The sequence below is a fragment of the Chelonoidis abingdonii genome, chromosome 4, assembly GCF_003597395.2.
Source record: "Chelonoidis abingdonii isolate Lonesome George chromosome 4, CheloAbing_2.0, whole genome shotgun sequence".
Lineage (NCBI taxonomy): Eukaryota > Metazoa > Chordata > Testudines > Testudinidae > Chelonoidis > Chelonoidis abingdonii.
In genome coordinates this window covers 17024501-17050900 of record NC_133772.1, presented here as the reverse complement: position 1 = coordinate 17050900, position 26400 = coordinate 17024501, and the positions used below count along the sequence as shown (strand labels likewise).

The 26400-nt window shown below is 47.8% G+C and overlaps 2 protein-coding genes across 2 annotated transcripts in view; one reads left to right on the top strand and one right to left on the bottom strand.

Moving 5' to 3' along the window:
• The window catches only part of TOMM6 (translocase of outer mitochondrial membrane 6), a 466247-nt gene that overhangs the window by 385512 nt on the left and 54335 nt on the right, over positions 1-26400 (top strand). The gene's annotated exons all lie outside the window — the stretch shown is intronic.
• FMOD (fibromodulin) lies at positions 500-13679 on the bottom strand. Its single transcript, XM_032785727.2, has 3 exons — positions 13460-13679; positions 7744-8736; positions 500-872 (listed from the first exon to the last, which is right to left on the bottom strand). Exons 2-3 carry the CDS (start codon positions 8729-8731, stop codon positions 721-723), a joined length of 1140 nt encoding a protein of 379 aa, XP_032641618.1. The 5' UTR covers positions 8732-8736; positions 13460-13679; the 3' UTR covers positions 500-720.

The window sequence follows — 26400 nt, the reverse complement described above, 5'->3', positions numbered from 1 at the left end:
TGAGCAGGGGGTTGGACTAGATGACCTCCTGAGGTCCCTTCTAACCCTGATATTCTATGACTCTAAGTCAATGTGGTTATACCTGGCGAAGTTCTGACCCATGGATTATAGCTATTCATCTCTCTTCAAATGAGCTCAATCCCATGGCCTGTTCTGTTTTTCCAGACTACCTTTGAAAAACTTGAATTCTCCTCCTCCCTCGTCTCTGATCCCTTTACCACAGTTCCTCCTACACAGAACATGAACTCCAAAACCATCCCAACTGGCATCAAACTTTCAAATCCAATGCAATTGAATGGAGACAACTTGAGTCCCCTCCAGGCAACCCACACATGCTAGTGGGAGCTGCATGGACACACGTGCAGCAAGGCAATGGTGGGGAATCATCAAGAGAACTGATTGGCTGTTTAGAGAGAGAACCATAGGGTTTTTATAGGACAAAGCAGAGAACTGCCTCCATACTGGTGTGACCTGATAGGCTAAAAGGGGTAGGATCTAGTGGGTGACATTAAAGATACATCCCTCCTACTCTGGCAGGGAACCCTGCATAGGCTGCTATCATGCCACCCATATTACGCTATTGCAGAAGCCAAATCAAACCATCAAGCCGCGTTAAAACGAGAATGAAGGCCTCCCCCAGCCTGGATTACTGGAACGGGTGTGGTGCTGCCTTGAGGACTGAGGGAGAGCACGGGGAGGAGGGAGGGGAGGAGGTTGGGGTTAAATCTCAATGACGGCAGCACGCCTCAGGCAGAGGGGAGCATCTGGCGGCACCGCGTTCCGTTGGATCTCATTCCCATCCAGCCGCAAGACCTGGAGCTTGGAAAAGTTCATGATGTCGATGACTGTGCAGAAGCTGCTGATGGAGAATTCTGCAGGGAGAAAAGGAGACAGGGAGCTAAGAGACAGAGCCCACAATTCGCTAGCTAGTGTTCGTACAATCCTGATGGAAAAGAGCCATGCCCAGGATGGATCAGTACTAACGGCACCACGGGCAGTAATAGTCTAACAGTGGACATGACTAAAGTGTCAGGGCACTACGGTAATACACTTTTTTAGACAGCACGTTTTATTGCAATGTCTTGCTTCACAGTGCAGACACAGGGCCTTTGAAATTCATCTGAGAACCACTCTGCCCTCCCCTCCCAAATTCCTCCCATAACTAAAAAACACACTTGGGCTAGCTCACTGGGGTTTGAAACATGTATTCCTTTGAACAAGGGCCAAGGCATTCAGAACTGAGTAATGATTTTGAGACAACCTTCAGGAGGTCTGATTTTCAGACGGTGCTGAGTGCCTTCTCTCTGCAAATCAGGACCCTTGAAGCTGGGCACCCAACAAACGGAAGCTATCAAAATCACTAGCCATGTCTGAAAGGACAGAAAATGCCCTGGCCCTGATTCTCCTCTCATTTATTCCTGTGTAAATCAGGAGTCACCCCACTGAAGTCAACTGAGTTACACTCGTGTAGCTGAGGGAGTGGTCAGACCCTGCCCTCCTGTTAGCATGGGGAAGGGAAGTAGATTGCAGAGCATGACTGGGTCTGTTATCCTTACTTCTAGCAAGATCTCTCTGCTAGCAGTGAAGGGGGCTGCTGTGATCCCAGCTGAGCCACAGCAAACCTTGAAAGCCCTCTGTTGTACTGTGAGAGAGGGTGTGTTTTGGAGAGGGACATGCTCCAGCTTTCCATGCAGTCTTTGGGAAGGAAGAGAGCAACCAGGGGGCAGCAAAGCTCCAGGACTTAGCGGATACTTACTAGCCAGGACAGTACCTAGCCGGGGAGAGAGAATTCCTTAGCACAGATGTTCCTTGTTTAAAGCTGGGGAGGTGACTGCACTGCTCACAAGCAGACTCAGGAGAACAGTGAGACTCCATCTCTTCAGCACCACACGGGGACAGAGGGGCAGGGAATAGGCATTGAGCCTCCCTCTGTAGCTCTTTCACTGGAGGTTAGCCCTGACTAATGGTAAGAGCAGGGAAACGTGAGTTCTATTCCTGCCTCTGCTACCGTTTCACTATGTGTTTTTGGTCAAGTCACTTCATCTCTCACTGCCTCCATTTCCCTTTTGCGACACCTTGTTATTTCTATTACAGCAGCACAGTGTTGCCGTACGAACTGATAAAATTGACTTCCATATAAGTGCCAAGTACACCAATACAGAGAATTTTGAAGTCCAAGTATGCTGTGGAAATAGAACTGATGTATTTATAAAGACACGTACAAGTTCTTTCAACCCTCGTATTACAAGAATTAAGCTAATTCTTACAATAGTTTGTCTGTTTTTTCTTCGGACACTAGCTGGTCACGGAGTTGTTGCTGCAGAAAAGTATCCATACAAGAGGGTCTTGTATTCTGGGCCTTCCCCAGGTGCTGTGAACAAGTCTCCCCATTGCAGCTGGGCCGGGGAGCAGGTCTCCTGCTGCCAGTTGCATTGACCAATCAGAAACGAAGGTGAGGACAGGGGCAAGACTGCCACCCTCCCTGACTAGTGCGACAGCAGGGCCAAAAAAATGTCCTGGCAGCTGAAACTCAGGGCTTGGAACCCTAAGCTGGGACAGTGAGTTCTGGCGGCCAGCCAGACTCTGGGACAGTTGAGAGGGATGTGATGGTTTCAGACAGCTATTTTGAAAAAGTATTTGCAGATAAAAAAAGTTATTTATTCTTTAAGTACCTTTAAAATGTACTTAAATCCAAGTACTAAGTACAGAACATTTAAAGTTCTTAAATACTAGTCTGTAGAGTACCTGACCCTACTTATTTACATGGGAACATGCAGTAGCAAGGGTCCAGCCAAGATCCAAGCCCCATTGTGCTAAATACTGTCCATATATAAGAGCTTCAGAAGACAAGACAGTCAGTGGGTGAGAAGGTTAAATGGCTTGCTCAAAAGTCACACAGCTCGTTAGCGGCAAAGCCAGGGGTCAAATCAATCTCTCCCCAAACCTAGTTCAATGCCCTACCCACTGGACCACACTGCCTCAGCGTCAGTCATTAGGATTTGTAAAGTTCTTTGAGATCCTTGGATGATGACACTAAAGACAAACTGGTATTGTCCATCGGAGACGAGTCACGGGGAGAATGTTTTCCGTCCAGGAAATCACAACATCATTGTCTTAAAAGCTCAGCAGAGGCTCCAGGTCTGTGTAAAAACAAAACATGGCCTCTTGATTCTGTCGATCTGCAGCATTCCTCATTCACTACAGGGAAATAAAGATCTTCAGAGAACCCCACTGAATACTTTCAAGCTCAGCTGCAAAAGCGGGCATAAAAATGCATGACCAAATAAACACAAGGGGTTGAGCGCCAGCATGATTTAACGCCATCTAGGCGCAGACTCAACAATTGCACATGTTGAAAGTAAACATTTGGGAGTCTGTTCTCATTTTGCATGTCTGTCAGTTCCCCAGTGCAGGGCTATGCGTTTCCCCTAAAACAGTTGATGGCATCACTAACACTTAATTTAAGTAAGTGATGCAGGCAGCACGGCTTGTTGCTCAGATTTCTCTGATATTACAGAGCATCCTGATCGCAAGGCTTGTCAGGGGAGTGAAGCAGGAATGGATTTTTTCCAGGCATTCAGCTTAAAAAAAAATGTTCAGTTTCTTTTCTTATTTCAGTGAATTTCGCCCTGGTGAAAGATGCCTGGTGGGTTCTGGAGATGAAAGGCTTCTGTTTAACCACAGGGCAGCACAGGAAATGACGGGGCAAGTTTCCCACACATGATGCTTCCACTAACCTGAAGGGGCCCCTTTTGGGATGTCTATCTTAAGTGCTTATATGGCCCCCATAACTATAGCAACTGAGCACCCCACAATTTTAAAAAAATTGATTTACCCTCACAACACTGGTGGGCAGTGCTCTTATCTGCATTGTACAGATGGCAAAGCAAGGCAAAAGAGACAAAGGGCTTGTTGACACACGAAAAATAATCCAGAAAAAGGTAGGATGTGAATTTAAAGCAGATTAACTATTCCTGATTCACGCCATGTGTGGATGTTCTTATTCTGGAATAGGAATGCCTTATTCTGAATTAGCATGATCCACTTTGGAGGTAAACTGAAATAAATAGGAGTTAGGCACCTAAATACCTTTGAGGATCTGCATGCAAGCTCTTTGGGGCAGTGCTGTCTCTTTCCATGAGTCTATGCAGCCCCTAGCACACTAGGGTCCCGATCTCAGTTGAGTCCACAAGCAAGACAATCATAAATAATAAGATGAAACCCCTTCAGGGTCCTGAACATCCTTTAGAAAATAACATTAATGGCTTATGGTCAGCAATGGACCCAGTCTGGATTCAAAGTGGTGACTGTCAGGCGAAAGGTTCCCAAATCCCCCAAAATAGCACATTTAGAATCTCAGACAAGATTTTTCCATTTGCCTTTGAAGGAGGGGAACCAAATGTTGAATAGGAATGTTGCTCCTGTGACTTGGATGTTTTGGAAAGAAATCTAGACGCTGACGTGAGACTTTCCGACATGAAAGAATCTGCCTATTACATCCAAACTGCTTTGGGTGCTCCAAGGTTTTAGAACAAATGGGTCCAAAGCAGAATTCCCTGATGGTGACAAATTGGAGACATTTTAAAGTTATGCTAATGGCAGAAGTTTAGTGGATCCCCGTAAGGAGGGATAGAGAGCGAGGCAGACAGAAAGGACCAGACAAAACCAAGCATCTTTTCTTCTTTGCATATGTCTTCTTGGGATCCCTCTGAATGAAGAGTCATCTATGGAACCCAGTAACCTTTGGGTACTGGTTACTGGAGCCCACGATATGGGTTGCTTCAGTTACATGCTGTCATGGACTGAAGGCTTCCTCCTTCCTGTATTTGTTTCATGTGTGTTGGGAATAGCTGGAGATGGTATTAATTAAGTAGCCAGCACGCAAGCTACAGTTTAAGATTGCATCGCCTCTCCGCTGGCAGAGCTTCCATTGATGGCAGCTGGTTTCTGGGAACCAAAAAGTGACCTTAGGAATGGGAAAAGAGATGGGCCTCAAAGACTTTCCAACCAGGAGATGCTGCCCCCACAGATGGGACTTCTGCCGTGGCTAGTGACAAGTGGTATAATGGCCGTATCAAAGTCACGGACAGCATGTGCAAGGGAGTCCTCTGAATGAGACCTCACACAGCACCTGGTGTCTCTTGCGACATGGTACACTACTGTCCCACTGAACCAGACTAATTCCTTGGCTCTGTAGCTTCCCAGTCAGCTGTGTGCATGCTACATTGCAGAGGTGTCTGGAAACTTCATAGCCCCTTAGAACAGTGGTTCTTTACCAGGGGTCCAGGGCCCCCTGGGTGGGCCATGAGCAGGTTTCAGAGGGTCCACCAAGCAGGGCCAGCATTAGACTTGCTGGGGCCCAGGGAAGAAAGCCGAAGCCCCATTGCCTGGGGCTGAAGCCAAAGCCTGAGCCATTTAGCTTCACAGGGCCCCCTCTGGTGTGGGGCCCTGGGCAATTGCACTGCTTGCTACCCCCTAATGCCGGTCCTGGCTTTCATATGCAGAAAAACAGTTGTTGTGGGACAGATGGGGCTGTGCAGTTTTTATAGCATGTTGTGGGGGCCTCCAAAAGAAAAAGGTTGAGAACCCCTGCCTTCGAATGTGACGTGCACTGGTAAAGAGGAAGCAGATAGAATCTTAGCATTGAGTAGGGCAGGGGGAGCCTATAGCAGCAGTCACTGAATCCTGGAGATGGCAGTCCTGATGGAGAACCGCTGATCAAGAAAGACTGTTTATCCTGTACCCAAATCTCTGATCTAGGATGGCTCAGGGACTGCCACAAGTGAAAAGCATTTGCTAACTGTTCCAGTGTGAGTAGATATAAAAACCCCTGTGACAGCACAGACCCTGTTACCCCCGGCCCCATCTGACCCCGGCACAAACCCCATCATCCCACCCTGATGGAGACCCTCCATCAGACATTTGCTCAGGCTTTAGTGTCACTGTCACCCAGGACACCCCAGCAAAATCCACACGGGAGTTTCTTGGCCAGTGCAGATTTAGTTCCTGTGCTGAGGAGGCTGCCGGAAAGGTCAGGCGGCAGCTCTCACTAATTGTCTGTAATGATGATGCATGCTGGGAGCAGCAGGGTGGAAGAGATATACTGTGGTGCTTTAGCACCCCAGAGAGGGGAGCATTACTATTTTTGGCTTCTGGGCTGGTAATGTCAAGCAGCCAGTGCACCAGCCCAGGAATGGATACAGGATTAAGCTAGGCAGAAGCCCAAATGCATAGACACAAGTGCACTTCATGGGCCAAATGCAAGCTGGAGTGAACTGGTGCAATTCCCATGGGTCATATCAGTCTTGGTGTAAATGACACAGTATGTCACGAGGGGCATGTAAGTGGCAAAGTAGCAAACCTTGCGCTGATCTGGCATTCAGAAAGCAGCCTTTGCCCATGCACATAAATGGGAAGGTGCACTTACACCATTACGCATATTCCCAGGGTTAGCTTCAGGTCTGGTGTGAGCAGACACAATCCTCATTCGGTTTAATAGAAGTTGTGCTCACTATTCAGGTCTGAATCTGGGCCCCATAGACTTGCACACCCACTGAGTGCCAAAGCGTGGCATAAATTACATCACTTTGCCACTTGCCCCTCCTTTCTGATCAACCCTGTGTCATCTGGACCCAACACTGCTCCCACCCGCACCATTGACTTCAGTGGAGTCACTCCCCATTTACACCCACATGAGTGAGAATGGAATCAGGTGCGTCACTTGCACCACAGTTTACATCCCGGTGCAGGGAACCAAATGTACATCTCTAGGATTATTCAGCTGTGCACCAGCATGAGGGGGAGCAGAATATTGTCTTTCCCCTGTCATGCAAAGGACGCGTTTCTTTCTGTTCTTTTCACACCTTTTCTGTTGTGCTTTTTTGCTCTTTACACAACAAAAGTTTATATAAAGAAACCACATGGGCACACAGCTGGGTCCCAAATAACTGTGTTTACTGATGTACACGAACACACCAGACCTAGTCACCTACATGCTGCTGCTCTCACTGGCTTCTAATATAGCGAGCACCACGACAGTGTTCTTAAAATATTTAAAGGGATACTATTCTATTCTTGCCACAAAGAGTCCTGTGGCACCTGATAGACTAACAGATGTATTGGAGCATGAGCTTTCGTGGGTGAATACCCACTTCATCAGAGTATTCCTATTCTTATGCACTATGCTTTCTTATGTCCTCTTCTCTCAGTGGCATCCCCCATCCTCAGTGCAGCCACATCACTTGTGTCAAAGATGACCTTTGTCATCTGACCTCTGACTATTTAATTCAGCTAGTATTTTTTTAATCATTAATATATCTCAATCTCGTTATTTCTTCACCTTTAAATTCTCTGTGGAGTTCTATCTCAGCTTGCAGAATTTAAAAAGATAATCTCACAGACACGAGAAGGACTTCCACTGAGCCAAAGGATAACACCTTGCACTTACCAGAGCACTGTGCATCCGAGCATCTCAAAGCACTTTACATAAGTACCGTGTAGATGGGGCAAACGGAGGCACAGAGTAGGGAAGTGACTGTCCTAAGGCCACAGAAGAAATCAGTGATAGAGACAGCAATGGAATTTAGGTTTTCTGAGTCCCAGCCCCTGTGCTCAGGCCATTAGACCAGGCTGCTTCCAACAAACAGTGCTAGAACTTGGGTCCCCATTTCCCGACCCCTTGTCCTGATCATTTGACAATAGGATCCCCTAGCATCAAGAGAGTGCTGTTGGGAGGCTGCTCACCATTGATTTGGTTCCCTTGGAGATACAGATTCTCGAGGTTGGTGCTAACCCGGGGGATCTTCTGGAGCCTGTTATAAGACAGATCCAGCTCTAGGATGCTGCTGGTGTTGAAGGTGTTGGAGGAGAGTCCATCGTTGGTCAGGCTGTTGTGGGACAGCCTGATATAGAGCAGCTTGGGGGATACTTTGAAATACTCATCAGGGATGGTGTAGATGTAGTTGTGCTCTAGGTAGAGCTGTTCCAGAGAGCTTGGGAGGCCATCGGGGACCTTTCTGAGGTGATTGTAGCTCAGGTCAACAAGGATCAAGGACTTTAATCCTTTGAAAGATGCTCCTATATCATGGATCTGGTTGTGGCTGAGATACAGGGCGGTAAGGTTCTCCAAACCCTCCAGAGCATTGGATGGGATCCTGGTGATCTGATTGTAAGCCAGGTGGAGTTCTCTCAGGGACCTGGGCAGGGGGCTGGGCATCTTGGTCAGGTTGTTGTTATCCAGATACAACCTCTCCAGGTTCTTGAGCTTGGCAAAGACCCTCTTGCCCATCTTCTCACTGGTTAGCTGGTTGCCATGCAGCGCAATCCATTCCAGCGTTGTGGCATTGTCGAAAGCCCCCTCTTGGACAGTGGTGATCTGGTTGTTCTGGAAGTACACATATTTCATCCTGGAAGGCACAAAGGGAAGGTACTTCAGGTTGCGGCTGTCGCAGTACAACGCTGTGGAGAAGTTGGGGGGGCAGTCGCACTCCTGGGGGCATTCCCGGGAAACAGGCTCAAGGATGGGCTCTGCAAAGGAGGACCCAGGCGGGACATAAGGGTAAGGGGGGCCCTCATCCTCGTAGTATGGCATGTAGTTATAGGACAATGCCTGGCTGCGAAGGTACTGATGCAACCAGTACATATCTTCTTCATCTTCATACTGGCCCAGGGAGACCCCACACAGCCCAGCAACTATCAGGATGGAAGCCCAGTGCATTGTGCAGAACCTCATGGAACCTGTATGGAAGTGGGAAAAATATGAGCAACTTTAGGTCAGGCACAAGTGACTAGAAATAGGAAGCAAGAGGGAGTTTATCATGGGGAAGCATGGGGCCTGGAGCGTTGGAGAGGAAATCAGGAGACCTGGGTTCTATTCCTGACCCTATCGCTGATTTTCTGGGTGACCTTGGACAAGTAACTTCCCTTCTTTGTGTCTCAGTCTCCCCATTTTTAAAATGGGGGATAATGACACTGACCTTTTTTGTCAAGTGCTTTGAGGTCTGCAAATGAAAAGTGCTGTATAAGAGCTAGGTATTATTATCATACCATTGAGGGAGGTGGTCCTTGAGTTGCAGTAATAGAGAGAGCTGGATCCAATTCACCATCCTTTCATTTGCTTTTTGTGAACATTCATGCCAGTAACATTTTGATCATGATAACTTCTTTATTATTATTATTAATAATAATAGTAATTTTATTATTACAGTAGTGTCTATAGATGCTACAAATGAGATTGGAGCCCCATTGTGCTAGGAGCTGTACATTGTAAGAGTTCCAGCTCCCAGTATATCTAGACAAGACGTACACAGGATGGAGGAGAGACAGAGAAAGCAGGTCAATGATAAGCTGAGAAGAGAACCCAAGACTCCTGACATTGCAAATATATTTAATGCACATCGACCTGTATAAAGATTTACATTATGAGTGATTGCCTGGAAGCTCTTTAGGTGTCACCCAATCAGGAAGCAGAAACAATACCTTGTGACTTAAGTGACCAATTAGACTCCATGAATAGCAATTGTTTGAAGTGACAAATAGTCAAGATGAAACCCAGAGGCTGAAGTAACCATTCATCATTGACTTTGCATAGCAAACATGTTATAAAGATCAAAGTCTATTCATGGATAATTTGCAAGCAGAAGAAAAGGGGCTAAATTAGTGGCATGAAATTGTTGCTGTTAATATTTCATCAGGCTTCAGTCACAGACCCAGGCACTTGGATGCAATGAGACAAAAGCTGTTTGGCTGAGGAGGAGGGGTGCCCTATTGGAGAAGGTTTTGAATTGGGACTCAGGAAACCTGGCATCCATTCCTGGCTTTTGTCACAGATATCTTTCATGACTTGGGCAAGTGGCTTAATCTACCCTGTGCCTCAGTTCCATATCTGTACAATGGGGTTAATAGAATCACAGACGATTAGGGTTGGAAGAGAACTCAGGAGGTCATCTAGTCCAACCCCCTGCTCAAAGCAGGACAAACCCCCACTAAATCATCCCAGCCAAGGCTTTGTCAAGCCGGGCCTTAAAAACCTCTAAGGATGGAGATTCCACCACCTCCCTAGGTAACCCATTCCAGTGCTTCACCACCCTCCTAGTGAAATAGTTTTTCCTAATATCCAACCTAGACCTCCCCTTCTGCAACTTGAGACCATTGCTCCTTGTTCTGTCATCTGCCACCACCGAGAACGGCCAAACTCCATCCTCTTTGGAATCCCCCTTCAGGTAGTTGAAGGCTGCTATCAAATCCCCCCTCACTCTTCTCTTCTGCAGACTAAGTAAGCCCTACCTAAATAATACTTCCTGACCTTCTCTCATGGCACACCATGGCTTTGAGGGCCATATAACCACCCACACAGTGGCTTACACTCTTTCCTTAATTCTGCGTGCATTGAACAGCGTGCAAGGAAGAGTTTGGAAAGCATCCGGGAAGTACCCCAAGCTGCCCTGAGTGGGGGAGGTTAAAGGGATGAGAGCAGATTCAGTCCTGCCTGCCAAGGGCATCTCTGTGTTTATTGCTGCCCCAAGCACGGCAGTCAGGTGGCTTTCAGTGGCATGCCTGTGGGAAGTCCGCTGGTAATGCGGATTCGGTGGCATGCCCGTGGGAGGTCCACTGGTCTCGTGCCTTCAGCATACCCGCCGCTGAATTGCCGCCGAAACCGCAGGACCAGCGGACCTCCTGCAGGCATGACATGACCAGCAGGCCACCCCCCGTGGCTTGCTGCCCCAGGCACGTGCTTGGTGCACTAGGCACGTGCTTGGTGCACTGGTGCCTGGAGCCACTCCTGCTGCCTGCTGAGCCCTGCATATGTGGCTGGCTCTCTGGATCTCCTCTATACTTCGGCTCTGTTGGAAGGAGTGGTAGCTAATCCAGTGGGCTCTGAGCACCACATTTCCTCTATCACCCTCTCGCTGGTCCTGCAGGCACTCCTGAAGGAAGGTCACTCCTGCTGCAGCAGAGAGTTCTGCCCCGTCACCATAGGGGTCTTTTAACTCAGTCATTTCTATTGTAGCGCTGCGCTCTGGAACTTCCCACCGTGTGGCCTGTGGGGGTGGAGGGTTCTTAGCCCCAGTCACCCCAGCTGTAACATGAAGCTTTGAGCTTTTGCCAGAGGTGGGCGCTCTACTCACCCAGGGCTGGATGGACTCCGAGAGCCAAGGCCACTAGGGCAGGCTTGTGGGAAGGTTTAGGGAGAAGGAAGAGGGATTGATGCGCCTTTTCAGCCTGGGGAGAAAAGACACTAATTCTGGGTGTGACATTCCCTTTAGTCACCTCCTTCTCTTACGCATCAGGACCTCAGGGCAGTAATAACACAGTGGGATCAGGCTGAGCCCCTCAAATCAGTTAGCAAACTCCCACTGGGGTCAGGACTGGGCTCACCCACCCTGAGGGGAGGGAAGAATGATCCTGCTGACTGAGGCATCTTCCAATACGTACCACAAAGAGCTTGATCAGCATTCAACAGCCTGGCCTTATCATCATGGAGTGACCAGCAGGATGGAGAGGGGGCTTCTCCTAGAGCATTCCAGCTACTCTGAGCATGGTTTAGTCCAACTTATTGTTAAGGTCTGCTCTGCAAAGGGAGAAGGCTTCCCTTGTGCTTACAGCTCTGGCCTGGGCTGTAAGAGACCGGGCGTCAACTCCCACCTCTGCCACAGTCTTCCTGCATCACCTTCTCTCGCTCTGGGCCTCAGTTCCCTATCTGGAAATGGGGATAGCAGTATCACTTCCCATTCTTTCTCTGTCTGGTGTATTTAGACTGTCAGCTTTGTGGGACGAGGACCATCACTGCCAGTATGTACAGCACCTTGCGCAATGGGGCTGTGCTCTTGGCTGGTGCTACTATAATCCAAGTACGAGTGGAAGATCAGAGGTCCCCTTACAGGCATGCCCAGGCCCTTGCAAAGCTGTGAAATTAGGGCCTGCTGGACACTCTGATCTAGATTTGCTGCCCCTGCAGTGCAGACAGCCTGTCCAAACTGGGCCTTTGGCAGGGGCGTCCCCAAACTAGTTATCACAGGAGGCCTCTGGGTTACTTGTAGCAGGCCTGACAGCATCCATAGCCCTGGCTCAGACATGCATACAGAACAGAGCTGCAGGATGGGGGTGTTATTTATAGCTTCAGCCCTAATGAGGAATCCTGGCACTCCAGACAAAAAGGGTACAGTCCTGCTCTGAGCCAGACTGCGCATCGCCACCTAGGCACAGTGCTGGCTGGCAGGCTGCTCATGTGGGAAGAAAAGAAGGATTGAAACACTCCGTGCCTAGGCTCTTGGGTTTCTTCCATTTTCCATACGTACAGGAGTTCCCGGCAGCCGATGGGGCCCATGAAACTGAGTCTGTGTGTGGTGCAGGAGCTTGGCATTCAGGCTGCTTCAGAGAGCAGCTCTCCTCCTCCTCCCTTTCCAGGGGTACCTTGACGGGTAAAATACTACTCCTACCTCCCGATAAATGGGCTTCCTCCACCCCACTAAAGACCATCTTTCCCACTGTACAGCACCATTCCTAGGGGGTCTGACCCCTCTGTTTGGCACAATTCCTAGGAGTTCTGTCCTCCAATTTGGTACCATTCCTAGGGGGTCTGTCCCCCCTATTTGGCACAATTCCTAGAGGGTCTGCCCCAATTGCTAGGTTTCTCCCACTATGTGACACTGTTTCTAGGGGGGAATCTCCACTCTTGTTTCTAGGGGGTACCTTCCCGCAAGTACATACCATTCTCAGGCAGTCTTTCCCTCAATTTACCCTCTCCTAAGGAGTCTCTCTTGCATATGCAGCACAGTTTCCCTCTGTCCAATGCCAAGTCTACAGGGTTTGTCTCTCAACCTACAGCCCCCTTCCCATAGGGAGCTTTCCACTGTCCAACCCCATTTCTACGGTGGCGTCTGTATCCCTTTCGTGTGTAGGATAACACAAGTTTAACTTCTTCATCTGTCAGCATGAATAAACTAGTCCCAGTTCCACTGGCTGCTAGTCTAATTGGGATTGTGCTGCATAGGGCACCTTGCTGGAACAACCAGAGTCAGACAGCATGAGCTTCATCCATTGCCACCTTCTCACCCTGTTAACCAGGTAATAGCCCTCATCTAGAACCCAGTGCAGAGCCAGGTAGATGTTGTGCTGGGTGGAGGAGATGGTGGTTGGGGGTCTGGAGACTAGAGTCTGGCATGAATCTGTCTGTCTAGCTTGTCTCACTCTTCCCTGCCAAGAATTTAACAAGTCACCAAAGGAAAAAAAGGGCATTGTTAATAAGGACAAAAGCTCCCCCAGTAGTAACCAAAGCAGCCCTTGAGGCTCAGACTTGTGCCATCCATGTCGCTGGTGTGTGATTCACATGGCTCCCCGTGTCAGCGTCATGCCACCAGCATGGCAAGGGGGTTGTATTCCCTCTGCGGTACAGGTGTGCAAACAAACAAAAAAAAAAAAAAGGTAGCACAACCCATGATAAATACAGAAATCGACTTACCAGACTCAGAGTCCTTTTTCCAAAGCCTCAGTGTTCGTCTGCCTGATCTCCTGTGTATTAAGGTGCATGTGTGTATCTCAATTTGCCAGGGTTGGTGCCCGCCCCGCAGTCCTGATCAAATATTTTGCTTGCAGGTCATGGGCACTGCAGGGTTTTTCTTTTGGAGTGATCTCCCAGCGGCAGACAGTTTGCAGAGTCGAGAGAAGATACCCTACTACTGCCTGACTTTATAAATAACCTGCTTTTTCTCTCTCCTCTCTCTCACTCTTGTGTCTTTCCTTGCAGAGGCTTTGGCAGTTTCCAGCCTCTCTCTGTTTAACAAGTTAGTGGAATGGTGGGTGTTGTTTTGAATAGACTTTTGCTAGGTCGCCTGCGTTTCTCATCAAACAGAGACGATGAGGCTGCTTTAAAAAGAAAATCAGGCTTTGGGTGGGGGGAGACGCTGAGGATGAACAGCTTAGAAACAAAGCATCTTTCACTTTTTCACTGTGGGGGGAGAGATGGCAGAATGGCCCACAGACTGCGTCCCTTGGCTCTGGGTCACCAGCAAACCTTGATATTTTATTATTCTACTATTAAATAGGAATGTATCATAGAAATATTTATTCTAATGAAGCAGCATCCAAGGTACATAAACTACGTACCAAAAACCTAATGTCACACTAAGAATTTGTTTTAACCTGCTGCTGAGAGGTGCTAGGTTGACCATCCTGCTAGCTGGAGTCCTCTGCTAAGCCACATGGGAAACAACATAGTTTCTCGCTTAGATACTGTGGGGAAGGGTTCTATAGAAATATCGAAGACACATAGCACATAGACTAGGACCTGGGAGTCCTGGGTTTCTATCCGCCCTTTTATGATCCCCATTACTGCAATATCTGGGCATTTTACCGTCTTTAATCTTTATCACATACCTGTGCAGCAGGGCAGCACTGCTGTCCCTTTTTTACATATGGGGGACCTGAGGCCCAGAGACATTTAGGGCTTGCCTCCACGTGAACATTAACCTGGAATAAGATAAACTGTTAATTTAAAGTGGATTCACTCTTCTTGATTAACTCCACATGTGGATGCTTTTATTCTAAATCAGCTTAACCCACTTGCAAAGTGGAATAACTCCCGTGTAGACAAGCCAGAAGGCACTTGCCCAGATTCACACAGCCAAAGGAATTGGACCGGAGTCTTCCAGAATCACAGGCTGGCATGCTAACTACTGCCCAGGGCCACCTGGGGGGAGCAAGTGGGGCAATTTGCCCCAGGCCCCGCAGGGGCCCCCATGAGAGTTTTTTGGAGGCCCTAGTGTGGGGTCCTTCACTCACTCCAGGAGCCCCAGAAAACTCTCACGGGGCCTGGGCCCCCAGAGCTTCTTCCACTCCGGGTCTTCAGCAGCAATTTGACTGTGGGGGGGGGGACGGACCTTCTGCTCTGGAACCTGCTGCCGAAGTGCCCCGAAGACCCACGGCAGGGGGTCCTTCCGCTCTGGGATCTGCCACTGAAGTGCTGGGTCTTCGGCAGCAATTCCCACCGCTGAAGACCCCAGGCCCCCTGAATCCTCTGGGCAGCCCTGCTACTGCCCCACCCTTCCTGCCTCGGGGGCTCTTCTCCCAGGTCTGCCACAGATAGGTGCTCAACTTCTGCAAGTCGCTTTGCGTCTCAGTGCCAGTTTCCTCACCTGTGTTATGAAGCTAATGCTACTGACCCAGTTTTGTAAAGCGCTTTGAGATCTGGGGTTAAAATGGGCCTATACAAGGGCTTAAATATTATTATTTATCCACCACACGGGCCATGGCAATCCAAGCTGCTTCCAGATTCCACATTATTCCCTGCCAACTTGCCTCTGGAGAAGAAAGAGGCCTTTGTAATTCCGGGGCTATCCGCTTTCACCAGCTCTCGATGCACAGGGTATTTTTAAAACTTCAAGACATAATTATTAGTTATTCAAACATTTCCTCCCGCTCCCCTCACAAAAGAAAAACCAATAGATCCTCATCCAGCTGCTAATAACCCCTCAGTACAACAGCAGTCAGGGCACTGGGAATAGGGTTTCTGAAGGAGCCTGGAGTAAATTAGCTACATTCAACAGGAGATGGATGCCAAACTCCCTTAGGGGTTTGTGTTTATGTAGATTCCTTTGAAAATCCCAGCCTAAACTACCACTGCTTTTTGGGATGCTTGCAGTGACCCTAAATAACCCATAATGAATTGCTAGTAGGAGCACTCACTGTAGCCAGAAAGAACGGGAGGTGGATTCATGGAAGTTATTAGGAAAGGGACTGGTTGTATGGAATCATTGTCCCACGGAGCAGCTGCTATTTATTAGGGAAGGGTGTGGCCGGAGAGATCAAAGGGTCACCCTTTCTGTAGCAATGTGAATGCTGGTCAGAGTAGAGTCCTGCCTCCTACAGCTCTCTCCACACTGCAGTAAAACACCTGCAGCAGGCCCAAGTTAGCTGACTTGGGCATGCGGAGCCCAGGCTGTGGCACTATCCAATTTCAGGGTAGGTATCCTGGCTCAGGTTGGAGCCCAGGCTCTGGCAGGGCAGAGGATCCCAGAGTTGGACTCCAGCCTGAGCCTAAAGGTCTACACAGCAATTAATCAGCCACATAGCCCAAGCCCCATGAGCCTGATCGAGCTGACCTGGGCCAGCCATGGGTGTTTAACTGCAGTGTACACATATCCTGAAAGAGCTGGCCTGATCTGCAGCTACTGTGAGAAGCTGGACTGTATTTTTGGCAGAGATGCCCCCACTGCCTCCTGGCATGTTGTCAACTCCACCACAGACAACCCCCTGAAATTCAGGTTCTTGTCAACCCTCTAAACCTCAAGGCTGACCCATTGATGGAGCCCCAGGCTCCCGCTGAATCCCAGGCAGATATTGCAGATCAGTGGCACTATCTGCCTCAACGCAGCCATGTCCTGAAGCCCTCCGCTTCTGAGAACTCTGCAAACCGGGCTACACCCTTCACTTCCCCAGTCCTGTTCCTCAATCTTCCAAGCCACAACACAACATGGAGAGCAGGAGAATCCCTCAACTCCCACACCCACAAGGGACAGGCCTTTCTCTCTCCCCCGCATCCTACCCCACAAGATGCAGAGAGCATTTTCCCCCATGTGTGCAAATTGGTGATCTTGAAAGCACAAACGTGTGCTCCCCGAGTCCTGTGTTTTTGGCACTGGCTTATAAGTTTTCTCTGTGTAATGCCTAGGCAGTAGTTTTTTTGCTGTACATAACACACAACTGGGTGGATGATTTCTTATTACATTGAAAGTCATTGGAAATGTCATGAGGTTGTTGAAATATTTCACAAAAGCCTTGCTCGAAGCAGGATAAAATCCCCACATGAAGCTTGCTACAAGCCTTGTGCCATACATCACTGGTCCCTGAACACAATCATGAGAAGAGCCTTACACCAAGGTAGCTGCATTGGCCGCAGGACTGCCTTGGCCTCACAGCAGGAGCATAATGCATCCCTGACCCTGTGTCCTCGACCAGTTGAAGCATTTCATAGAAGCCACCTCTCTGGCTCTTCATAATGTTCAGGTTGTCTGTCCACCTCTTTCTTCCACGTGTCATTGAGGTGCTTTCCCTTGTGCTCACTTAGGCTGTGCAAAACACAGCAAACAGCAGATAATGTTCAGCAGCCTCCATTCTTGGCAGTAGGTATCTGCAGCCTCCCTTCAGTCTCTAAATGTGCGCTCCACTATCATTCTGCAGCTGCTTCTGGCATAGCTAAACAGCTCCTTTCACCTATCCAATTATCCAGAAAAGGCTTCATAAGCTGGGAAGCAGAGGGGTAAACTCAAGGCAAATTTACATCACACTGTTAAGTTGACCTAAGTTATGTTGACATACAGCTGCCACAGTAATTAAATTGCTTTTGCATGTCCACACTATGCTCCATGGGTCAGTGGTGCAAGTCCTTACTACTAGCACTTGCATTGATGCACAGAGCAGTGCATAGTGGGTTGCTATCCCAACTTGCCACCATGGCTGTCTTGGGAAGGGTTTGCAATGCCTCATGGGAGCAAATGAGTTGCACAAGAGAACCAGGAACATGGTCACATGATGTAGTTTTCTCCATCCCATAATTTTATCTGCATCCAATAATGTTTTGTGCCTCTTTTCAAAAGCACCTCCAACCCGTGCGTCCATCATTTCTGTATGCGTGGATCCTGCACAGCTGTGCGCTATTGTGATGACCGTTGCGAGTACAGAGCACCTGATCCTGCAGTATTTGCAGAGCCTCCAGAGGAGCCGTGGGGAACATGGACATTCCTTGGAGGCTAGCTTGCTGTGGGACACAGTAAGAAACAATTCAAGGTTGTCATTGGCATTCACTGAGCAGTTGCAGACATGACATGAGGAACCGAACACCACCGAGGTCCATAGTGGTTCTCCAAGCAATGGTTCCATTTGTCATTGCAGGATGAGGTGCAGAGTTTGCAGAGTTTCTAGTGGTCTTGTCATCATGGACCTTCTCAGACCACCCTACATTAATACCGATGAACCTTTTATGTGGATCAGCCAGACCTTGCAGCACCGTGCAGAGAGACCCCTTACTGTTGATGAATTCTGAGTCCTGGGGTAGAGACAAAAATAGGCATGTGGGTCCCATCACTACCCCATGTACAACTTGAGAACCCCAACCATGCAACTTCAGCAATAAACCCTTGAGCATCTCCAAGCTTTATGGCCTAGGGCAACAGCACATTCCAAATAGCACCACTGCACCTCCATGACAGTAGCCCAAACAGTTGATCTACCAACACCACACTGGGCAGTTGCTGACTGGTAGCAATCGGGGTGTGGCAAGCTTCCAGATACCACTAACCATCTACCTGGGTCCAGCGTCGCAGCTATGGGGTGAGCTCAGCACAGATATTTAAGAAAGTCGCCTCTAATATTCTGAAGTTCTGCCGCCACTGCTGGTCTCCCAGGTCTGTATCTCTGCCCTGCCCCACCCATCACGGCTAGTTGACCGTGCCCAGAAACAGCAGCCCACCACGGGAGCCACTCCAGGAAAAGTTTATGCAGAAGCAACTGCTTGATTTCAGCCACCTCCTCTCTAGGTGCCGGTATTGTGCTGCCCCAGAAACCATTGCCCAATTTGAGATACATGGGCAGCAACCTGTTTGTCAGGATCACAGCACTCAGCAGTGTTTCCGCTACCCTGTGTGACAGTGGTTGGAAAAGGGTGCTGGCTCATAAACTCCAGAAGAATAATGGGATGCGGTGAGAGGAACTAATTAGTTGGGAATTAATTTGTTTGACCCCAAGTTCCAGAATCCCAGTGCCTTGGGGTTGCTATCCCACAAGGCACAGTGGAAAAAAAATACCAGAATGCATAGAGCCTAGTGGAGGAGTATTGCACCAGGGAATGTCTGCCCTGAGTGCTGAAGGCTTATTTGGAGCAATGCAGTGGCGTGTGGGCATGATGATTCCAAAGAGAAGTACATTAACCTGGGGTCATGCAGCGTGGATATGCTTAGGTACATACAAGACCCCTCATTCTGATAGGATCTGAGCACCGCGCAATCTTTAATATATTTATCCTCGTAACACATTTGTGAGTTGGGTAAATGCTATTATGCCCACTTTACAGGTGGGAAACTGAGGCACAACGAGACTAAGGCATTAGCTTCATTAGAAAAAAAGATGTGTTCTTAACTTGAGTTAGCTAACATGAGGTGAAATCCTAACAAAGACAAGGTAGTTCGTAGTTTTTACACAAGTTTGCAGGACAAGGTAAACCTTAGACTAAGAACACGCATTGATTCCTCATGAATATACACCTTAAATGTGTATTCACTAGGGTGACCAGATATCCTGATTTTATAGATACTGTCTCAATATTTGGGGCTTTGTCTTATAAAGATGCCTGTTACCTTCACCTCTGTCCTAATTTTTCACGCTTGCTTTCTGGTCACCCTAGTATTCACCTTCAAGGACATAAAAGGTTGTTACAAGGAGGCGCAAGAGAAATTGTTCCGCTTAACCTCTTAGGATAAGACAAGAAGTAATAGGCTTAAATTGCAGCAAGGGCGGTTTAGGTTGGACATTAGGGAAAGCTTTCTAACTATCGGGATAGTTAAGCACTAGAATAAATTGCCTAGGGAGGTTGTGGAATCTCCATCATTGGAGATTTTTAAAAGCAGGTTAGACAAACACCTTTCAGGGATGGCCTACTACTTAGTCCTGCCTTGAGAGCAGGGCACTGGACTGGATGATCTCTCGCAGTCCCTTCCAGTGCTATGATTAGTGTCAAAGCACAGACTTGACTCTAGGCTTCCCAAGTCTGAGGCAAGGGTCCCTATCCACTAAACCAACCAGGAAGTTCTAATTTGTGTGCTGCTAGGTGGATCTAAAGTTAAGAGGAAAAGAGCCTATTTGCTTCACACAAGCTATCCTTGGTCTAATATGAAGGGCAACACCATTATGAAGGGGTCTTTCCTGCTGTCAAAGAGAGGAGGTGCACACAATAATATACATTACCCAGTTGCTAGACAGATGAACCAAAGTCAAATCTTTGGAAATTCAAGATACCACTAACACCAGGAACTTAGTAGGATGTTAAAAGGGTGAGACATTTCTTTGGATAGTGAGAACAGCCACTCTTACATTAGACAGGGTATGTACCCTATAAATATTATATACTTGCTAGAGTGAGTGACAGCTGGGAGGGTACCATTTGCAACACCTAAACCTAAAGCCTTGAACACCTTACTGTAGAAAGACCCAAGCATCTAGGATCCATGCTCTGCTTGTTAGCCTCGTATATTTTCCAGAAGGCACTGAGATAGCCTGATGATGAGAATGGTACAAATGCCTTCACAAACAGGCCAGCTAGATCCAGAAATGGTGACTACAGAACATCAGGGCGAGAGGCAGAGAAACAGCTCTTAACTGACTTCAGATTCTGCAGCTGGTCTCTGCAGGGCCTGTAGATCTCAGGCCTGATGTTTCCTGACAGGCATGTCTGAGAGTTTGCATCCACACAATCTTCCCTGCCAGCACTACCTCTCTCCATCCTCTTTGAAAGGCAGAAAGGATGCTCGTATTGACACTGACAGAGGGTGCCCTTTCTCCAAACAAATCCGAGTCCTTCTCTCTCCCTTGCTCATTTTCATTGCAGCCTGGAAAAGGCAGCTACCAGCAGAAGGGTGGGCAGCAGGTCTACAAGCCACTGCAGGGCTCTTGGGGCGCTCTGTTGTCCAGCAAGCGGGTTGAGTCCAGATACCCGGGATGGGCTGTGCTCTCAAAGAAGAGACAAGGAAAGGCAGGTTCATAGGGAAAGTGGAACATCAATCAGATCCACATTAGAGATACCACCTGCTGCTGTACTAATGTCAAATATTATAACCTAAGCAGCACTGGCCCTGGTCACTACTTGGATGGTTGAGCTGCAGTGAAAAGCCAGGATAGTGTAGGCAATAGAGCTGGTGATCCAGTAGGCATCACGCTTCCTTCTGAGTTAGTACAGAAGAAGTGCCCTGCCTCCTGCGTGCTCTGTCTGCTGCAGTAAGCTGAGACCTAATGCCAAGGGGATGGGCCACTAGTGGTCATCAAAGGTTCCATATTATGTTCCCAGGGGAACTGCCAGGGTGTGAAGCATAGACTTTGTGCCTAGTACTAGCATAAGCCGGGAAATCATTTAATTCCGTTAGCTTGTTCTAAAAGAGTCTGTGCCTGTGAATGGGAGTTTGGGGTTGGAAATGGCCTCTTAACCCTGGAAATTTCGGCGGCAGACACAGAATTCAGTCTGTTCACCTGTAAGAGTGTCCTCTGGGAAACCAAGCACCTCTCAAACCCTGCTCCCTTGTATGGATTGCTTAAATCAAAGCCTAACCGTGGAGGATCAGGCTGGCTGGGGCCCCTGGAGGGGGCTCTTCATTGAGAAAAAAAATCTAATTACAAGTCATGCACCTTTGACATTTTGCTCGTTGTCAGTCACTGTTCATCCATCTAGTCCATTTAGATGGCAAATTCTTCCCAGCCCGGGCCACGTCTAACTCTGTTTGTACAGCATCTAGTGCAAGGGAGGGCAGTCTTGACTGAGGGCTCTAGGCATTATTACTATGGAAACAATAATAATAGCATGGCAAGACGTGTGGCAGGATAGGGTTGAAGGCCGACAGAGCTGGAGCCAAAGACTGAAGTATCCGGGGTGCTGCAGGGCTGGATTCAAGTGCATTGGCAGAGTTGCAGTGGAGCCCAAGACTAGATTAGAGGGGTGGCATTGAGGTGCACTAGCAGAGTGATGTGGTGGTGGGGAAGGAAGGCCGGGGTGAAGGTGGCAGAGGCTTATCAGGGGATGTGGCGGATCAGAACGGAGGGGTCTCCATCAACCAGTCCATGGGAAGCTTGCATGGCACCTACATGACATCTACTGGCTGTAACCAGTGATTCTAATTAGTCTTGGAAGGATGAGATTTGTGTCTGTAAACATTGATTTCCCTGTACACGCGCACACATATGCACACCCCTTCACAAAGAAGTATATCCATCGATAATCATCGAAATAGACAGATGGACGAAGTAAGAAAAATGCTGCTTGAGGACGTCTTACTGCCGAACTTCAGTGATTTAGAATTTTGAATTGGGCTTGTTGCAGATGGACTAGCCAATGAACAGTACAGACAGGGATGACTTGTTGATTTGCTTTGTATATTTGCTGTTTGCTTTGTATATTTTGATCCGTGATGTTGATAATTTGGTGTCAACAGTTTATAAAGCTTTAACTTTTTCAATCTCTCAGTTTACTCTCATTGAATAATTATCTGACCCTTCCCCCGTCCCATCATTTCATGCAACTGAGATAATTTGAATCAATCAAAATAGAAGAAATGCTTAACAATAAAGATTGCTATTATCCATTAAATTATACAAAAAATTGAATTTTGCCAAGCCTCGTTACAATCCTGCTTTCCAAAAATCCAAAGGTCATGATGGGGGTGAGAGGGTTAATTCTCCCTGGACCTGCCTCTTCACCCATGATCTCACTTTTCCTAGTAATAGTTTTTTCAACCCAAACAACATTCTTGAATTGAGATTTGAGAGAGTCTGAAGAGAGAGACGGTCACTCGGAGACAATGCGGCTACAGGAGCAACCCCAGCGCCACTCCCGGAAACTCTGACTCCAAGGAGAGTTGTTTGGTTGGTGTTTTCTAAACGACGCTTGTGTTTCAGTGGAAAGTCTTTGCCACCTTGGATCCTCAGACTCTCTGGGGTCACACTGTTTCCATGGGAGATTCTTTAATGTTTACCCTCAAATGAAATAAATAAGTGACTTAAGTTCTCTGCCTGGAGTTTTCTAGAATAAGAGTGGTGCAACGGGAGAACCCCTTGCTAGCAGGGTGCATTGGTGCCACTCTGCTTCCAGCTGCTGATCCGGCTTGGCTGCCAATGCTGGGGAATGACAGTTTACTGGAGCAGCCTCTGACTTGTCCCACGGTAATTACAGCTCAGATCCTGAGGGTAATTAGCACTCCCTTCTCCCAGGAACTGGGGGGGTTGATGACAGGCTGGAGGCATCGTCTCCTCCCTCCTGTAAAAGCCTGGACTCAGTAGTGAGAGTCCCAAGGCCTCATCAAGGAAGGAAGGTAGGTCTCTCCAAACCCACCTGGCTTGACCCATTCCAGAGCCATTCGCTCGAGGGATTTCAAAGCGGAACCTCCGTTGTCTGTCCTAGAAATCCACTTCCTCACCAACACCACTGGCACAGGAGAGGAGAGGTTGGGTCCCAGGCCACGGAGATACTCTGCAAGCACAAGAGAGGATGGATGTGAAGAGGTTATAATCTGAGTCATGGGATTTTTAAAGTCTGACATCTCACGAATCAGCCAAGTTGCTAAATACAGCATGGGAAAGCTGGGGCAATGGGGTGTGGCATGAGATTCTAGCCTCGGAGGGTCATATGATGCCATCATCTCATCAATGGTCCCTGAGACAGAATAAAAATACAAGCCATTTGCCAGGCCAGGTGAGAGGGTTTCCAGGATCCTCAGCATCCCCACTCTTCTGGGAGGCTGTATTCAGATGATCCTCCTCTGTCTGAAAAGAACTGCATGTAACTCTGGAGAACTGCCATGCACTCCATCAGACTGACTTATCCATTTATCTGTCTATCTACCTAATCTTCATCCTTCCTGTCTTCCTTCCATTTTTCCTTAGCACTCATCGCCCTGGAACCTAAATTTTGCCTCCTCATCGCTCCCAGCTGGTTTGGATTGTTATCCTCATAATCAGAGTGACCCTGAATACCCATTATGTACAAAGAGAAAGCATAACAATACCCAAGAGGGGAGGACTCACTGTGCCCAATCTACTTGAAAAGGGTTGGTCCCTGATTGTGGAAAGTTACGGGTGCAGCAGCAGCTTCCAATGGCTCTCCCAGTCGTCAGGGTGCATTAGAGAGGCCGTGCGCATAGCCGGGAACAAACACCGGGCAATGTTAATACCAAAGGAGCTAAATGGAAGGTCAGTTATTAGCATGTAGAGATACAACTTTGAGAAGAGAGGAGCCAAGAGAGGCATTTACACAAAATTAGCCACGTGCAAATCCATTCAGGAGCACAGTAAGTGAATTGCCAGTCGTGCTTATTTCTGGAAGGTGGCTGGGTTTTTCCAGGATACTGAAAGTAGAAAAAAGAAATGTGAATGCACCCACCTGATGAAGCTGCATTTTCATTTTGGAGGGCTCACATTTCCCTCTTGTGGTTTATGCTGCCACCCTTGATAACCCTGTATGGCTGAGTGCAGTTTGTTCTCTTTATAGTACTTCACAGGCCTGTGTCTCAGTTACTCTGATCTGGTGCTTGGGGAAGGGTGTGTGGGTGGGCGGCAGATGGTCAGGATTTGTGCATCCCATATTCTAGGACTGGTCGGGACTGCCTAGCCTCTAGGGTAGATTAGAGCAGCCACAGGGCTTATCTACACTTGAAATGCTGTAGTGGTACAGCTGCAGCTGCACCTCTATAGCACTTCAATGTAGACACTTCTCTTCTCCTTTCGGCATAGGTAATCCATCTCCCTGAGAGGTCATACCTGGGTCAGTGGAAGAATTCTTCCATCAACCTAATGCTGTCTACATGGGGGATTACACTGGCTTTTTCACACACTTGTGTGACATAGCTAAATTGAAGTAATTTTCTAGTATAGAGGAGGCCTAAGCTGTGCCCTGGGAATCAGAGACTAGCCCTACACCAATGCATTCTGTTCATGTATCCTAAGCAGGGGGCTGAGAGCGGGGCTTATGTAGAGGTCTTACACCAGTTCTGCACAGGCTGGAGGTATGCTCAGCAGGCTGGTTCAATACCCTTTGAGGCTTTGTATGCTACCAGGATGGCATTTAGATTCCTTCATGTAACTGGCAATCAAGTCTAAGCCTCTGGGTGACCTAATGGTAGGGACTTTTGCCTTTTCCTTATCTTCCCATCTCCTGGGCCTTGCTTCCTGTGGATAAGCTTGCCATAGAGTTGCGTGTGAAGCACTGTTCTGAGGGATGTATATTTGGCCTTGGGGCCCAGTAACAGTCGAATGAAGTTTAATGGTTTATAAACTTACATGGTAACTCTCTGCATGACACCTGACTATCCTGCTTCCCAGTTTAAAAGTGATCCTTTGGATTTGGGAGGAAACTCCTTCCCTACTTAGCAATGCCCCAAATCTTGGAGGGTCCCCTACTGCTCTTGAGCCACAACGCTACTGATACATTAGGAAGTCTCCAATGGACAACTGTCAGACCCAATTGTATTTTCAATGGTTAGATACTACAAATGATGGCTGCTATAGAAACACTTGTGATAGGTAGATCAGCTTCCAGCTGTGAAGAAACTGAGCCACTCACTTCAAGCAGTAATCCAGGGATATATTATTATTATAATATATATATAATATATTATATATATAATATATATTATAATAATATTATATAATAATTATTATAATATATTATATTATATAATAATCATAATAATAATATTATATATATATAATATAATATATATATATTATATTATATATTATATATATATAATATATAATATTATTATCCAGGGATATATTATTCCGCATGGGAATCCAGGTTCTCCAAAGAGCTAGATCCTGCAGTTCTGGGTCTTCAGAGTCAGATGGGAATTGAACTTGGATCAGTGTGCTTGCAGGTACCAAGATTTGTAAGACTCCTGCTGTAATTCATTCCTATCCTGGAGATAGAAGCCAGTCGGCAAGATGTCTTGTGTTCAGGGCTCATGGTATAGCGGCAGCCTGTGGGCTGCTCAGCACCACAATTGTTTTTCTTTTAATATGCCCCTCTTGGCAGGCTGGCCCTTTGCCGAGGTTTCGTAATGATCGCAGGAAATGTTCCCAAGATCACAGCCCACTTCCTGGTTTTGCAGCTTGGATGCATTTTTCTAAGCAGGGGTTTGCTTATGGTGGTGTGTGAAATAGCTCTGGGATGTTAGCATCCTAAGGCCAACTTCCGCACAACACACACGCACACAAATCAGCAGCCCTAGTGAAGAGATTGGGAAAGCCCACGTTAAACGCGGTGGGTGTTGAAGGATTGTCTTCCACAGCTGCTGCTTTGAAGTGGTCTGAGAAACCACAGCAGTGTCCCAGCCATGGCCCAAGCAGCACAGTCCACAAGCCTGAGCAGAAAGTGGGCAAGGATCCCAAAAAGGGCTTCGGTCTGGTCAACCCCCGCAGGCCACAATGTATTGGCAATATGTGAAGTAGGGTGTCGATGGAGACCAAGCTTCCAAGGCTTTTACCCAGACTATGACAATGCAGAATTATGACATCTCCATGGAATTTACCAAGACAACCCTTTCACCTTGATACTCCCAGATGCTGTTTCCTTCGGAGCTATGTCCCTCTGACACTGGATTGGTTATGGAACCTGTTTCACTGGGATTCAAGGAGTGTCAGGTCTAGAGAATG

Excerpts from the sequence above, each read along its gene's own strand:
- FMOD (XM_032785727.2), bottom strand. The coding sequence starts at position 8,731 with ATGAGGTTCTGCACAATGCACTGGGCTTCCATCCTGATAGTTGCTGGG. Across the intron at positions 873-7,743 it reads CCAAGGGAACCAAATCAATG|AATTCTCCATCAGCAGCTTC; the intron begins GTGAGCAGCCTC and ends TTCTCCCTGCAG.